The 15,674-nt window shown below is 40.9% G+C and overlaps 1 protein-coding gene across 3 annotated transcripts; it reads left to right on the forward strand.

Annotated features, from left to right (window-relative positions):
• Nucleotides 1-6,371: 6,371 nt before the first annotated feature.
• eno1a (enolase 1a, (alpha)) lies at nt 6,372-15,674 on the forward strand. 3 transcript variants are annotated; one of them, XM_030422582.1, is made up of 12 exons: nt 6,372-6,526; nt 9,060-9,154; nt 11,131-11,226; nt 11,364-11,422; nt 12,186-12,255; nt 12,880-13,013; nt 13,166-13,388; nt 13,793-13,990; nt 14,475-14,676; nt 14,764-14,872; nt 15,002-15,060; nt 15,151-15,674. In XM_030422582.1, the coding sequence occupies exons 2-12, from the start codon at nt 9,070-9,072 to the stop codon at nt 15,212-15,214; spliced, it is 1,299 nt and encodes a 432-aa protein (XP_030278442.1). In that variant the 5' UTR covers nt 6,372-6,526; nt 9,060-9,069; the 3' UTR covers nt 15,215-15,674. The 3 variants fall into 3 exon arrangements, with proteins under 3 accessions (XP_030278442.1, XP_030278441.1, XP_030278443.1); XM_030422581.1 differs by lacking the exon at nt 11,364-11,422 and adding an exon at nt 11,709-11,767; XM_030422583.1 differs by lacking the exons at nt 6,372-6,526; nt 11,364-11,422 and adding exons at nt 8,955-8,975; nt 11,709-11,767.

Below are 15,674 nucleotides of genomic sequence, written 5' to 3' on the forward strand. Positions count from 1 at the left end.
CTTCCTCTCAGGACTTGCATTACATCCTCTCTGCAGCCTTCGCTTGATTGATACCAGTTGTTGTTGTGTTTGGCTGTCAACACCGGGAAAAAAAAAAAAAAATCTGCTTTAAACAAGCCCAGGTGGAGAAAACAGAACTGACCTTTACGGATGAAGTGCCAGAAAAGTGTTTTCTACAAGCCCTAAGTCTGAGATCATTAAGAAGCCACAGGTTTGAAGCCCCTCGGCGCTCAGCTTGCATACACCAGCACTTATAAATGAAGCGGAGCTGTCTTCTTCTACAGTAAATCACCAGGTTTATCTTTGCCTTGAGGACAATCATAGTTTTTAAGGGTTTTGGGGACTCTAATGATGCAATTGTACCAGCCAAGAACAAGCCTGGCAATTTAAAGGCTACATATGGAGAGCGTGACATATATGATTCAGCTGCAGACTGCATACAGACGCCTGTTAAACTATCTAACAAATAAGCAAAACAAATCACTGTCAATACCGAGTTAGTTGAACAAGGTTGTTTCTTGGCTACAAGTGCTTAAGTATGAGATACATCCTGGCCTCTACAGTGTCTTCTTGCATTTATGATCCCGATGAGAATTTATTTTCCAGTTTGTTCCTGCTCTATGTTGGGAAAAAGCCCCACAACCTACTTAATAAGCTTCAGTTCCAATGATTTGTGATGGTAATATAGTTAGCAGGCTGATTCAAACCATATGTCTCCCTGTGACTTGACTTTGGATGTAAAGTAGCTTCCGACAAACATGTGGATAAGTAACCGTTTACAGTTTGATCTGCTCAACAGGGAATTGGGATGAAAAGTTGGGCTTGATGGACTGTTGAATAGATCAATATGGCAGAAAACATCAAACTTAACCAGCAATAAAAAAACGTTTAGAACTGTAAAAACCTTGGGGTTTTACGGGAAATATTTATTTGCAGTTATACACACAAGCACACCACACTGTTTAAACAATTGCATTCACGCATGCAAACACACATGACTGATGCAGAAGCTACACATTATTTCAACAATGTGTTTGCTTCCTTTTTCACTGTTGGTGCACCACTTCATTCGTCTGCAACATCTCAGTATCTCTCACCATCAGCTGTGAGTTTTGTTTTTATTTTGTGGTCTGCACACTCCACGCCCATGACCCCTAACTGTCTTCAAGTGAAACATTTGTTTGTTTGTTTTTTTATTTATTTTTATTATCTTTCTAATTTAACATCATGTGTCATTCATTCTGAATTGCACAACATTTTCCTTATTTACAGCCTGTAAGTTTTACATTCTGCCTCCGTTTTCAGTTCAGGTTGAATAAAGTGTTTTGTTAGATGTACTATTCAACATTTTTTTCTTTTCTTTTTTCTAATTCTCTGGTACTTTGACATATATGAACTAAGATATTGTAAAGATAAATTAACCTTGTGCCTTGAATATATTTTTGTAGATTTGTGCAAAATGAAGGAATCTCTGTGCTGGCTGCAACAGCTGATTTGTGTTGCTACATCTTTGCAACTCATATGTATTTAGCAATCTTGAATCAGTTTTTCATTTCTGTCTGTAGAATCCACTCGTGACTGACACTAATGGAAAGAGAGGAGAACTGTAACTTTGCATTGCTTGATTAGAATACTTAGTAGTCGACATTGTCCCCCCCCATGTTCTTACTTAAAATGCTGTAGTGGCTGCCAGTCAACACTTCAAAACATGAGGTATTAATGGACTGGAGTATCTGTTCAGCTTTTAAAAATGACAGAAAAATGATGTATTATGTGTATGCATGTGGGTTTCTCAGGTTACTTTCTCCGCACTGGCACCAGAAAGTTCCTTGAGTTAGGAGAATGCAAAGAAATGCATTTGAATAAAACAAAAACAGGTTGTGTCGTTTTTGTCTGCGACAGTCATGTGGCTTTCATGGTGCAACCGAAACTGTGTGTTATCATGTCTCTATCTATGGCGCTGTGATAAAGTCATAAACAAGTAACAATGCAATTTGTCTTCTCGATAAGAAGCGACCCTTCCACAAATGAACCACCTCACGAAACAAGCAAACTCATCTAACTGGGGAAGTTGTGTTACTTGGAACCAAATAGCTGTGTGAAAAATAAATGAATACAAATTGACGGGTCTTACTTCTTCATTTACTTGTACTTTAACCAGGGTCTGTTGGAGACAAAGACTCTTTCCAGGAACAAGGAACAACTGAGTTGCACAGCTGCACAGTACACAGCTGGAAGCTGCCCAGTGCAACCACAGTCTGAGTCACTGAAGCTGCATACTCTGACACTGTGCGCAGCACGTCAGCGGCAATGACATTTTCATAAGACCAAACTGTATGAATTCTCTGTAGAATAAGGTTGCAGGCTGAAGTGAATGATCTTAAAGCAGCCGTGTATTTGACTTTCACATAGATTTTGTCTGCGTATGTGTTGGAGCCAGAGGGCACAGATGGAGATTTAGTCACTTCCTCAAAAATATGCAGGCTTCGCTCTGGTTTGGCATCTCCCCAGCTCTGTGCAGACTACGTGACATTTTAATGTAACATCAAAGACGGCTGGTGCTTTAGTTATGGGAATTTTTTTTTTAATGGACTGACAGCAACATGCAGGTTACTAGCTTTCTTTGAATGCTTCCTCACATCCTGGTGCAGCTTTCTAATGGTGACCTACATATTTGCAGGGCACAGATCACTCAGGTAATGGAAACTCAGGCTGCCACCAGGTGACTGACTGGAGGCAAACTGAGTAAAAGTAAATGTGTGACTTAAAGGAGGAGGTTGACATGTTGGTAAAATATATGTTGGAAATATGCATGATAGGAAATTTCTTTGGCCCTTGGCACCCAACAGGCAAGAAGCAGAAACTAGGGGAAGTTACTGTACCAGGTCACATAACCTCTTGTGAAACAGTGAATTGTCATTTTTAAACTTGTTTTTGGTCCTGATTAAAGAAACTGAAATAATAATGTGTGAATTAATGAGCTTTAGAGGTGCTGATAGGTGGATTTTGTTATCTTTGGGCAGAGCCAGGCTACTGTTTCCCCCGTTTCCAGTCTTTTTTCTAAACTTTGCTAAACTAAGTTAACGAGCTGCTGGCAAACACTCAGCAAGAAAGCAAAATGTATTATCGTATGAGTGTAGCAAGTATATTTCAATGTCAAACTTTACCTTTAAAATCTCATTTAAATGACGGAACTGGAATGGTGAACAAAGCTGACTGATGGCTTTAATAATGGTTGATAAAACATTTACTAATTCTTTGTAGATACTGATGTTATGAAACATTATTTAGAACAAATTTTGATTTATGACAAAAAGGTCATTCAGCCTCAACATTTTATACGCCATTAACTCTGCCACGACATAACCAACAACCAACCAACAAAGTCGTTAATAATAGGTGTCACGAATTTCAAACTTTCTAATAAGTCATTAACTTCAATGTCAGTAATAATCACTTTTGTGGCATGTTGGGCGTCTTCTTTGACAGCCAGGAGACGCAGACAGGAAACATGGGAAGAGAAAAGGGGGACATCATGCAACAACAGCTCCCCGGTGAGGAATTGAACCTCTGACATTTAGATTTTAACCACTGGCCCAGCGAAGGGCACCTGTGGGGCTGTCGTACTAATAAACCAACAATCCTGCTGCTTGAAATGTAAACAAGTTGATGATGAAGACGATCCATCGAGCCTGCAGCTGTAGATAAGTTATTAGTAATTTTGTTTTGGTCCAGATGTTCTGCAGCTGTCTTCCTGAAGGTCGAGTGGAGTAATCTTTCTGATGAACATCAAGCTGAGGGAGTTTAAACGACAGCAAGAGTGATTCTTCACAATCTTGCAATCCAGATTCAATCCAATTGTTCTTATGAAGGCGTGTAAAGATTTATATGGTATTTCTGAATTACTTGTGAACCCCTGCAACCATCATTAGAAAGTGGTACCCATAATCTCCTCTTTGACTAGTGCTAGATTAAGGATTTCCATTCATACTTTATGTGGTTTCCTTCTAAAACAAGATGTGAGGCGAGGGAAAAGAATGTGCAGCTACCTGAGATTGAAACTGTGGTCTCTATCACTGCAAAGCTGCTGGATAAGAGCACAGATTTCCACAAAATTCTCTCTCCATAGATGGCCTGTGCAGAGCAGGACGCACCAGGGGTGAAGACATGTCGACATGTTCAAAGAGGAAATGCGCAAAATAAAGTAATGACCGCTGAATTCCTTTTAACTGCCTCAGGTTCCTGGTACTGGTGATGCAGGCTCACTGTCACACTGTTATGGCTCACTCAAAGAGAAAGCACCGTTGTAAATGTTATTAGAAACACTTGAGCTTTTCCTTTTTTTAAGATAAGTCAAAAATTTCTGTCGTGAAAGAGGTCTATTGTCTAGGAGTGCAACTTACCTGAAATTAAGAAGCTATTATTGCCATTGTCAAGATGTTTATTAAGTATTTTTGGGGATTTTTCATGGTTTTATTGACAGGAAGGCTTTGGGCGATGATGTGAGGGGGGATGGGGGAGAGGGCCTCTGAACATCGGTCGCATACTCCACCAACTGAGCTACTGGGGCCCATTATCAAGTATTTTATGTAACTTTCATAGAACAAAGGAAACAAGCTGGATGACCCTGAAATAAGACATCATTATTCAATGGTGAAAAATAAGTATTCACTCAGGACCTGTGCATAAATACAAGTTGAGCTTATTCTTTTTTACTATCTGCAACTTTATATTTCAAAACTACTACTACTTTTATCTGACGACTGGAATTATCAGTAAACTTGCAGATTAAAATTTCATATACTAAATATATTGTCAGTTCATAATAAATGAAGCAATAGCAGCAAAATGAACCAATTTACTGCTCATATATTCATAATAATGATATGTAATAATGTAATAATATAGACTAACACTGACAGGTAGACCTCTGCACAAGCACTTTTATTTTTGATACTTTTTCTACATAGAATTGAAAATGCTTCTGTGCTTCAATTCACTAAGGATGATTGTGAATAATTAGGCAACTTTCCAAGTTCGGCCTTGCCTCTCTTACTTAGTTTATTTCAATACTCCTTCCAGCGCTGTCTTTAAACCATAGTTTCATCACAAAAATGCTGAGCACATGAATAAAGTAGGCTACATTAAGTTTATTATAAATTATAAATTATCAGCTTTATCAGAAAATACATGTACTGTGAAATAGAACATTCTTGATATTGGGCTTGATCACTACAACATACTACAGAAGGTTGTTTTTTGTAGCTGGTCATGACTGAGTAAAAAAATTCCTCTCTCCTTATGTTGATGATTACCTCCTTCCAAACTTGGACATGTCTGCTGGAGGCACTTGTTGCAGTGCCTCCATTTTACTGAGAGCATCTGTCCAGCAGATGGCGCAGTTGGATTTAAGAAGGGGCTGAGTCTCAAGGTCACTGCAGCAGGCTGTCATCACACTGAAGCTCCAGCAGCAGCAGCAACATCGACAGCAGCAGCAGCTCTGATCTGCTCTGCTGTTTGTGGATGCTGCACTCACTGCACTGCGCAGCTGCGTGGGATCAATACGTCTTGAGAGACGATGAGACGTCAGATGTGCGGGGGGGGGCACTATCACTCAGGCTGTGATTCAACACGGCAATCTCCACGTGAATGAGTGCAGCCATTCTTTAAAGAACAAGTGGTGCATATTTCGAGCAGTTCTACGTTATCAGTCAGTAAAAGGGAAGGGTTTACATAAAACATGGATAAATAATTGATTATTGATAGTAATAACTGATATTAAGGACAAAACATGTTAAATACTCCCACCTTATAGCACCTTTAACCCTCCTATTGGTCCAATGTGCTGAACAAAATACCCCTTTTGATATGCTGCTGAAACAACGTTTCAATGCATCCATCAGCCAGTTTTGCTCCAGACGTCTGGACATATTTCAGCCCACGGGACTACAACGATGCTCTGTGGTCTTGTAAGAAATCCACACACCTCGTCGTACCATGAATCTTGTAAAATTCGTGATGGGAAAAGAAGAGTCAGAGCCAGAAAACGTGACCACAAGTGTCATGTGACCAACAACGAACCACTGCATCGGAGATCCCTGCCTGCTACTCTGCACGTACTCACACTGCGTCATCTTTCCGCATTCTGCCTCTCTCATCCTCACGCCAAGGAAATCACTACGTTTCCCATAATCCACCTCAATTAATTAATCTCCCTCTGTGTGTGTGTGTGTGTGTGTGTTTATGTGTAATAAAAGTAATTATTATCTCAGGTGAAAGAAAACTCCGCATCCTCTTCGCCTTCATTAACGATGTGAGGTCTGACTCCTGATGGTGAACGTGCGTCTCTGCTCGCACTCTGCCTAGTGAGTCATCCCCAGCCAATGAGCTTCCTCGCCTCCGCGTTACTTCCTGGTTCCGTCCGCTTATCATCCAACCCGAGGCGTCACGAGCGCCTTCTCCGCTTGCCTGCCTGCCCGCACGAGAGAGAGACAGCACCGTCCTTGCACACAGTTAGGCTGTAAAGGTAACTTTTACTACGTTATTTCTGCCTCTGAAATGAAATGTTTGTCGACGACAACAGCTTTAAAGATTAAAAGAAGCTTGTATAAGTCAGCTCGCGTTAATATAAACTGAGTTACTCTTTTATAAATGTGTACATGATGTTCCACATCCTCGACGATAACCTCGGTCTTGTCCTTGTAGTGGCTAGTTCTCCATTGATTATTCCTTTTTTTACACACGCCTTATTCTCCTTGATTGTCTTCTCGAGTTGATGTTTTAAAGGCTTGCAGGATGGAGTAGTTTGTAGCCCAACGTCTATTTTTAAACCAGGCCGTCAGCTGGCGAGATGTCACTCCATTTAGAGCTGCAGGGTCTGTGGGAAAAAGGGCGTCAGGTTGCAAGTCCAACTCCCAGCAGCAGTCCTCTCCATTTGATGAAGACCCACTATATGTGTCTCTTTTGTCTGTAGATTTGGAGGATGTGATGGTATGTGAGCTTTTGTCACAGGCTGCACATGTTGGCACAGGCAGTGAGTGCTACCAGTTGCTTGCAGCAGACATGGGGGTGTGTCTAGTGGCTGTAGGAAAATTACTGTATGGAGCAAGATTACTCACTATGTCATTTCTTATGATGATCACTAATTTCTCTACTTATCACACCTCCAGGAGACACTTTTACATTGACAGAGCCACTCAGTTAGAGGATTACGAGTGAATTACTGCAGTTTTAAAGGTGTTTTTTTCATGAATTATTATTAATCATGTATTAACACAAATATGGCTCACTGCCAGACACTATTGTAGCCTAACGGAGGTCTCAGCCAAACTAACATGCATACACACATATCAGGTGTCAATCCTTGATTATTTATTTATCTGTGGGTGCCATTTTGTGCTGCCAGCTTACCTCCTTGATTTCCAAGTTTACACAGGACCTGCAGCAACAACAAAAAGGAAAAGGAAGAATCTGTGTCTATATGTTAGGGGTGTGGCTAACAGTAATTCCTTTATCGATTAATTAGTTACTTTCTCCATGAATTGAATGATAATTTAGTCAGAAAATAATAAAAATACATCACAATCACCCAAAGTAGTTTTGAATCGCTCTTTTTTGTACAATCAACAATCCAGTGCCCAAATATTTAGTCTTTGAGCTCCAAAGATGAGCAATTGCATGAGGATATGCGTCTTCACAAATTTCTGGAAGTCGGGGTTTTTGGCATTTTTGGACTGAAATGATAAAATAATTTTTGTTTTTGGTTAATACTTAAACCCCCTATTGTTTCGTCTATATTTTTGGACTATTGTTGTTGTTTCTGTAGATGATTTAATCTGCATAGCAAAGGTTAGGTTATAAGTTGAATTTTCAGAGTTTCATTCCAGTACAATTTTGTACCATCTTGGATACATTACTTTGAGAATTGTTGACATGTTTTTATATAAGATGCTTGTTTTCATTCTTCTATTCATTCATTCTTTCATTCTTGTTGGTGAAACAAAAGATAAATCTGCCATAATTTGGTAAAATGTTTATTTTAATCAGGTATGATCTAATCATAGACTAACTTCACGAAAATTGTATAGTCACTGAGACATACAATGTAAAGTGTACTAACTTGACAGTTTCAGACACTCAGTGCCAGAGACACATTTGGATATTTAGAAAAAAGTATTTAGGTTCAATATCCAGTCCCATTAAACTGTAAAACTTCCCACTTAACTAAAGATCATGGTCCATGTATTGGTGTCTTTGGGGGATTTTGCCTATTGGCTGTAGCCTGTGGCGAGTTTCCAAACATACTTTTAAGGCCAGAGGATTTTCCATCGGTTCTGCTGTACTCAGACTGTACCCAGAGTTCACTCATGCAATCAGAGTGGGTAGATGAGTGAGTTGGTGCAGATTCAGGACAGTTAGATAGAACAGTTGAGAATCAATAGTGCAGCAGTGGGCGTACAGACTGTCTGACCTCAGCTGCCAGAATTCAGAGAGATAATGAAGGCTTCATGAGATTGGACCACTACTCAGGCTTTTGACCCATATCAGTACAATAGACAAAAAGAAGCCAAACATGCATTGTGCCAAGTCATTCACTTATTGTTCCTTATAGTGAGTTGTCACTGCTGTTATCAAGAGCTCTTACTCAACTGTTTGACAGCAGTGCTCTCAGCTCAGTTTTGACAGGATTTTGCAATGCTGGTGTGTAATCTGTCATATTAAGTAAACGGAACAGACTTTGAATAGATTTTTTTTTTTGCTGCATAAGCCACGCCTTTCTGTGACTAATACCCCTGCCAGCCTGACCAGCACACATCAGTCGGTTCAGGTGACCTGCACAGCTAATATATATATGTATCTATTAGATGGTTTATTGCTCTTAAGCTATAAATTAGATTGCATTTTGTCCCTCCTGCGTCATTGAGCAGTCAGGTTTCTGCAGAGTCACTGTTTTGGCTTGAAGTAGCTTTAATTCAGTAAGTAGCAGTGTCAGGTAATGGGTGTCTGCTCAGACTGTTGAACAGCACTGATGTCATTTTTCTCTGTGGTTTCCTCTGCAGATCCAGAACCATGTCCATCCTAAAGATCCACGCTCGCGAGATTTTTGACTCCCGTGGCAACCCCACTGTGGAGGTCGATCTGTACACCAAGAAAGGTACTGTATGACTTAAACATATGAATTTATGTACTGAAAAGGATTGCACGCCTAGCTAGTTGACAACTGAGAGTCATTGCAAATAAAACTTTAGTGCTTTTTAAACATCTACACATTCTACATTGTTTAACAGGTAATATGAATCTATCCATAATTATAACAAATAATTATGATATAATGTAATTAGTTAGTGTAGTGCTGAAGTTAAAACATCAAATTTGAAGTACATTTTCATACATTTTTGTGTCATGTTCCATTGGCTAGCAAGTGAAATTTAGTCAAGTTGTGGAATAGGACGGTCAAGACAGTGTGGCATCTCTGTTGCCCTGCACTGTTGCAAGCTGCAGGCTCAGAGTCGATCAGATCAGACAGTGAATGTGTGAAAATAGCTCCTGTAACATCACACTGCCTGTACAGCACTCTGTTACTGTAATGGTTCCTGTTTGTGAGCACCAATACCTTATACAGTAGTAAACCTATGACTTGAATGGAATCTCTGATATTGCCTGCAAGGTAGAAATGTCAAATTAAAACTGCTTCCTTAATCTAACAGTATGTCAGATTACATAATGAAGCTGCTGAGTATAAAACATCCAAACCCTGTGATATATGAAACGTCTGCCTAATATTGAGATCAGCTTACTCAATTACTAATAGCCCGACTGTGACTGAAGTCTTTTGATGAGCTGCTCTGCTCTGAGATCTTAAACAATGGAAGAGCTCAACCCCATGAAATGTCCTGAGAATGTTAATGAAGCAACCTGAATGACCACTGACATGGAAGTGAGTGGAACAGGCTACATTGCCTAGAATGCATTGGCCGGGAATCGACTGCTCTCTTCTGCAGCCCGGTCGTCTCCACAATAGTTCTAGTTTACTGTAAATAGCACCCTTTTTCCTTTGTGACAGGATTCCCTTTTATGTCAGCCAGGCCTGTTTTGGCATCATTAGACCTAACCAAGTGTGCTGCACCAAGAGCACATCTGTCATACAGTTACTGTAATGTGATTTGCTGTGTTACGTAACCAGTCTGCCTCGCGGTCACAGGAATACTATGCTTGTAGTCAGAATGATGCCACTTCAGTAGCTCTGGTAATCTAGAGCGACATTTACACTCACTGTTACTGTTATATCCTCTGCTTAGTTGGGTTATTAGCACAAAATAGAAATCTATTTAATTAAATGTACTTGTGCATGATGCCTTTACGCCGTCAAGACGTTCTCAGTAGAGTTGTTAATATTGTAATACTGATGAATATTTGGATTGTATTTGACCAGATAGATTGTTAATCAAGCAATGATAGCCCAAGTTCTCAGTTTATATAACCAGACTGGCTGCTGGCAGCTGCATCCCCCAGCAGCGGCCAGGTGATGTCTTGATGCAGATGATTTTTTAATCCTGAACTCTGTCCTCCAGTCCTCCAGTAAGCCTTAAATCCCCTCAGACTCACACCATCCCTGCCCGGTCCACTGAGCAAACTCAATAGATTTTTCCTCACCACTAAAGTTCTCCTTCCTTGAATGAATCTGAACTGGCCATCCTCTTATATATGGGTGTGGCTTGGCATCCTTCCACAGATGCAATGCGCATGCTCAGTTGGCAGCCTGTGTTCCGTTGTTACATCACAGCCTTCTGCCGCACAGCCAGTTCAACTTCCTCCACACACGTTGCTTTATTCCTCTCTGTAGTGCTGGACAGAATAGTAATGTATGTTACTGTGTCAGAAAATGCATTTAGCTGATTGGATGTCGGCCCCATTGCCTTTTACTTTACTTTACTCCTTGAATATCAATCAGCCTCGCCTGCACTTAACACTCCCAGACATGTTTGTGTTTTGCAGATTCTATGTATCAGATATGAATCGCATAGTTTAAAGTCAGACATATTGATTGTCATGTTAACATTTTTCAGTTCAGTCCTTTGCGACATGAAACAGCAGTTTAGGAAGTGACCAAATGTCCTCTGTGTCTCCAAGGTCTTTTCAGAGCTGCAGTGCCCAGCGGTGCTTCCACTGGCATCTATGAGGCTCTGGAGCTCCGTGACAATGACAAAACACGCTACATGGGCAAAGGTAAGGCATTGATTCCTCTTCTCATCTCACCAAACTCTATTTTGTTGCTATCTCTCATGTCCTTTCAACACGTCTATACAGTCTGTGTCCTCCTTCATCATTTCCAATTCCTCCATCTTTCTTCTTCCTCCTGTTAGGAGTCAAAAGAGCAGTTAAATATATAAATGAATTCTTGGCCCCTGCATTGTGTAACCAGGTAAATAAAGTGTGGAATAACAGGATGCCTCTTTTCACGTACCGGTGTGTGTCGCAGCATGAAGAAACTAATCTTGACAGGCACTAACAGATGTTCACAGATCGAAAAAGAAAACATTAGTAAACAGCACATCCATAAATGGCTAAATAATAGTCTCCCCATCAGAAACACTCACATGTCCTCATACATAAGAGGATAAGATGAGGTGCTCTGTGGTCATCTGTCTCGCCTGCTCTGCATGGACTTCTCCTGTCTGGGTTGGTCATGGTCTGCTTGTCCCTTGCAGGTGTCTCAAAAGCTGTTGAGCATATCAATAAAACAATTGCACCTGCACTGGTGGCCAAGGTAGGACCACTTATTGTTTGACTAATATTACTGTGCAATAAAACTTTAATAATGTACCTTGAAAATTCAATAGAAAATGGTTCCACAAAAATTTGTGCCATTGGCAGCTTTACGATTTTAAAACAAAGTGGTGAGACATTGCATAAACATGTCGTGTCATGTTGAGCAGTTGTTTTCTTCTTCTTCAGCATATTTTACATTGATGTGATTGTTTTTTTACCTTTACATTAATATAGAAGATATATTCTGTAAAGCAATGCATTAGCAGAGCTTTAGTGGTATTATTCTGATATGCTGTGATCATTCTAACATTACTGGAGTGTGTTCTTCTGAACTAATGAGTTTTAATATATGAAAACCTCGTTCAACTTTTGTTTCCATGTGAGCGGTATAAAATGTCTTGTTGTGTCTAATCCAGGATCTGAGCGTTGTGGATCAGGCCAAGATTGACAAACTGATGCTGGACATGGATGGCACAGACAACAAGTGTAAGATGCTACTTAATGTACTATGACTGGCTTGTCAATATCAGACAGGGCTCCAGACTTTACACACTTGCTGCACTGGTGCACCACACTTAGTATATGTACACCCAGTTATACATTATAACTTAATTTCTTAACACATCATGTAAATGATTGTAAACGGGAAATAGTGTGAAAATACATGTTTTTCTTCATCAATATCACATGCAACAAGGGTTATAATAATCACCATTATTTAAAAAAAACAAGCCTCTAAATCTCAGGCGCAATGGTGCGATCAATGAAAATCAAATCGATATGACTTTCCATTTTTAGGCTCGGAATTCAATTACAATTTTATTCTAACATTTTTTGTCAACACTGACTGCTATGCCATTGTAAGACTGTTGAATCTTGATCTTACCTTTTCAGTAACCACTTATACATTGTGTTTATGCAACAAAGGAGTCAGTTAGAACCTTATTATTTCATAATCATTCATACATTATGGATTTTTGTCCAGAAAATACTCACTGAAGAATACAGATATCAGAAGACAATACTGGTTCATTAATGGATTCTTCAAAGAATTACACTCAATATACACAATACATTTAAATATATTTTTTTTGTGTATCTATCCCTCAGCTAAGTTTGGTGCTAATGCCATCCTGGGTGTCTCCCTGGCTGTGTGCAAGGCTGGTGCAGCAGAGAAGGGCGTTCCCCTCTACCGCCACATTGCTGACCTCGCTGGCAACCCTGAAGTCATCCTCCCTGTCCCTGTGAGCATGATAGTGCAGTTATCTAAGTCATGTATCACAGGCTTCATAGAAACTCGTAATGCTCGTCGGACAGACATGTTTGATTTGAAGAGTCATTACATTCAGTCGTGATTGCTTTAAGCTGAAAGGGGATCCTGTCTGCTTCCTTTCAGGCTTTCAACGTCATCAACGGCGGATCCCATGCAGGCAACAAGCTCGCCATGCAGGAGTTCATGATCCTGCCTGTGGGAGCCAGCAGCTTCAAGGAGGCCATGCGTATTGGTGCTGAGGTGTACCACAACCTGAAGAATGTCATCAAAGAGAAATACGGCAAGGACGCCACCAATGTAGGAGATGAGGGAGGCTTTGCCCCCAACATCCTGGAGAACAAGGAAGGTGAGTAAATACACTTTACGCTACAAGTTTCAATACAAGCCGACAGAGTTAAGATCTAACTGAATAAATGACTTTTTTTGAGAAAAGAGCTTCATTAAAAGTTATTACTGTGTGCCTTTAACTAGTCATAGGGAGTCTCTTGAAAGCATTACATTCTTAGACCTCCCAGGGTAGTTCTTCACTTATCATGTCACTCCTGGCCTGACACATGGTTTCTAAATTAAGGCCTCCACTCAGTGCAGAGTGCAGTAAGCGCCAGCCTCTGACTCCAGTGTCAGGTCAAGGTGCTGATATGGCAAAAACCCCAGTGGAGCAGAGTCTTCAGTCGTGACACATTTTTTGAAAAGGATTGTTTTATATTCATATCTAGTCACAAATGTATTGTATGATGTTGTTTGTCTCAGCTCTGGAGCTGCTGAAGAATGCGATTGCCAAGGCCGGCTACACTGACAAGATCGTTATTGGCATGGATGTGGCTGCCTCTGAATTCTACAAGGCTGGCAAATACGACCTGGACTTCAAGTCTCCTGACGACCCCAGCCGCTACATCTCCCCTGACAAGCTGGCTGACCTGTACAGGAGCTTTGTCAAAGATTACCCCGGTGTGTTTTAAACAACGAACAAATCTTCTTCATAGCCTTAAACCATGTACAATTTGCTGCTCTCAAAGATCAAAAGCTTAAGATGTTATAGAGATGAAATTAGTATAACAAGAAAAAAAGGCAAAGCATAAAGAACAGTCTCAAATGGCTGGACTTGGTCATGTCTACTAAATTAATTTGACATAAATTTTGAGATGAAAATTTTAAATTGTAGATCCTGCTTCTGTGTACCTGCAGTCTGCATTATACCTGACTATGCGTTGTTTCATGTTCAGGTTTAGGGTACTTTATTTGTACACAAGCAGCCAGCTGGTGAGCCCAGTGCAGCTTTTAGCAGATTGTTTTTACCGCCCCCGAGTGGCCACAAATCAGTCATTGAGGGTGTAAGGTTTCAGTCAAAACTTTTAACTTTTAAACACTGGATTTCGAAAACAGTGCTTTGATTTATGACTGTAACACTGCATACCTTGTTCCTATCTTACAGTGGTGTCCATTGAGGACCCCTTTGACCAGGATGACTGGGAGGCATGGACCAATTTCACAGCCAGCACCAGCATCCAGGTGGTGGGTGATGACCTCACAGTCACCAACCCTAAACGTATTGCCAAGGGTGTGGCCGAGAAGGCCTGCAACTGCCTGCTGCTCAAAGTCAACCAGATCGGCTCCGTCACAGAGTCCCTGCAGGCGTGAGTGTCCTCAACAGAGTGCTGCCATCACTCTATACAAGCTGTTATATGTATGTATTAAGAGGGATGTATGTTTCTCTCTTTTAGCTGCAAGATGGCCCAGAGCAACGGCTGGGGTGTGATGGTCAGCCATCGCTCTGGAGAGACAGAGGACACCTTCATCGCCGATCTGGTGGTCGGTCTCTGCACTGGACAGGTAGTTTTCAGTCTTATTTTGAAGTCCATTGGTGTGTTTTCAGTAATATTGTTGAGATTTTTAAAACTTTCTATTTAAAGCTTTTACCTCACGGATCGAGTTTTATATGTTATTTGATTCTTTTCCCAGATTAAGACAGGTGCTCCTTGCCGATCTGAGCGCTTGGCCAAGTACAACCAGCTGCTCAGGTGAGTCATGGCCAAAAGAAAGCTTTGATAGTTGGGTGTTAACCCCCACAGAACGTTCTAATTTTACAAGCTATCATCCCTCTCTTCCAGGATTGAGGAGGAGCTCGGCGACAAGGCCCGTTTCGCCGGCCAGAACTTCAGGCATCCCATCTGAGCTGCTCTCGCTCCTTGGGCCTCTGTATGTTCATTGCTCATAATAAATAACCCCCACACATATACGCCACGCTAGGTCGCCTGCCCGGTCCGGAGAGAAGATGGAGAGAACGAAGCTGAAATACAAGGTCCAAGTCTGTGGTCTGTGGCGTTGGAGAAGCTACAGTACGTCCTAGTACAACCACAGCTCAGCTCACCCTCAAAATATGCTTTAGCTCCTCCTGAATAGTGTTGGTCCCTATGTTTGTGTCAGTGTAACTGTGTGAGAGATTTTTGTTCCGCTTCTCGTGAGTTGTAGTGATTCTTGGTGCTCTACTGAGTGTTTGAGCTACTGTAACTTTAATACAACTCTGCCTCAAGCAGTGGTGATAGTACTGTTATGTGCAATGTGTCGCATCTGACAAGGTCTTGTGTTGCTGTAAGCGTTGGCAGAAATATGTAATAAACAATATAGTTTGAAA

The sequence above is a fragment of the Sparus aurata genome, chromosome 7 (genome assembly GCF_900880675.1).
Source record: "Sparus aurata chromosome 7, fSpaAur1.1, whole genome shotgun sequence".
Classification (NCBI taxonomy): Eukaryota; Metazoa; Chordata; class Actinopteri; order Spariformes; family Sparidae; genus Sparus; species Sparus aurata.

Excerpts from the sequence above, each read along its gene's own strand:
- eno1a (XM_030422582.1), top strand. The coding sequence starts at position 9,070 with ATGTCCATCCTAAAGATCCACGCTCGCGAGATTTTTGACTCCCGTGGC. Across the intron at positions 11,227-11,363 it reads AACACGCTACATGGGCAAAG|GAGTCAAAAGAGCAGTTAAA; the intron begins GTAAGGCATTGA and ends TCCTCCTGTTAG. Across the intron at positions 11,423-12,185 it reads CCCCTGCATTGTGTAACCAG|GATCTGAGCGTTGTGGATCA; the intron begins GTAAATAAAGTG and ends TGTCTAATCCAG.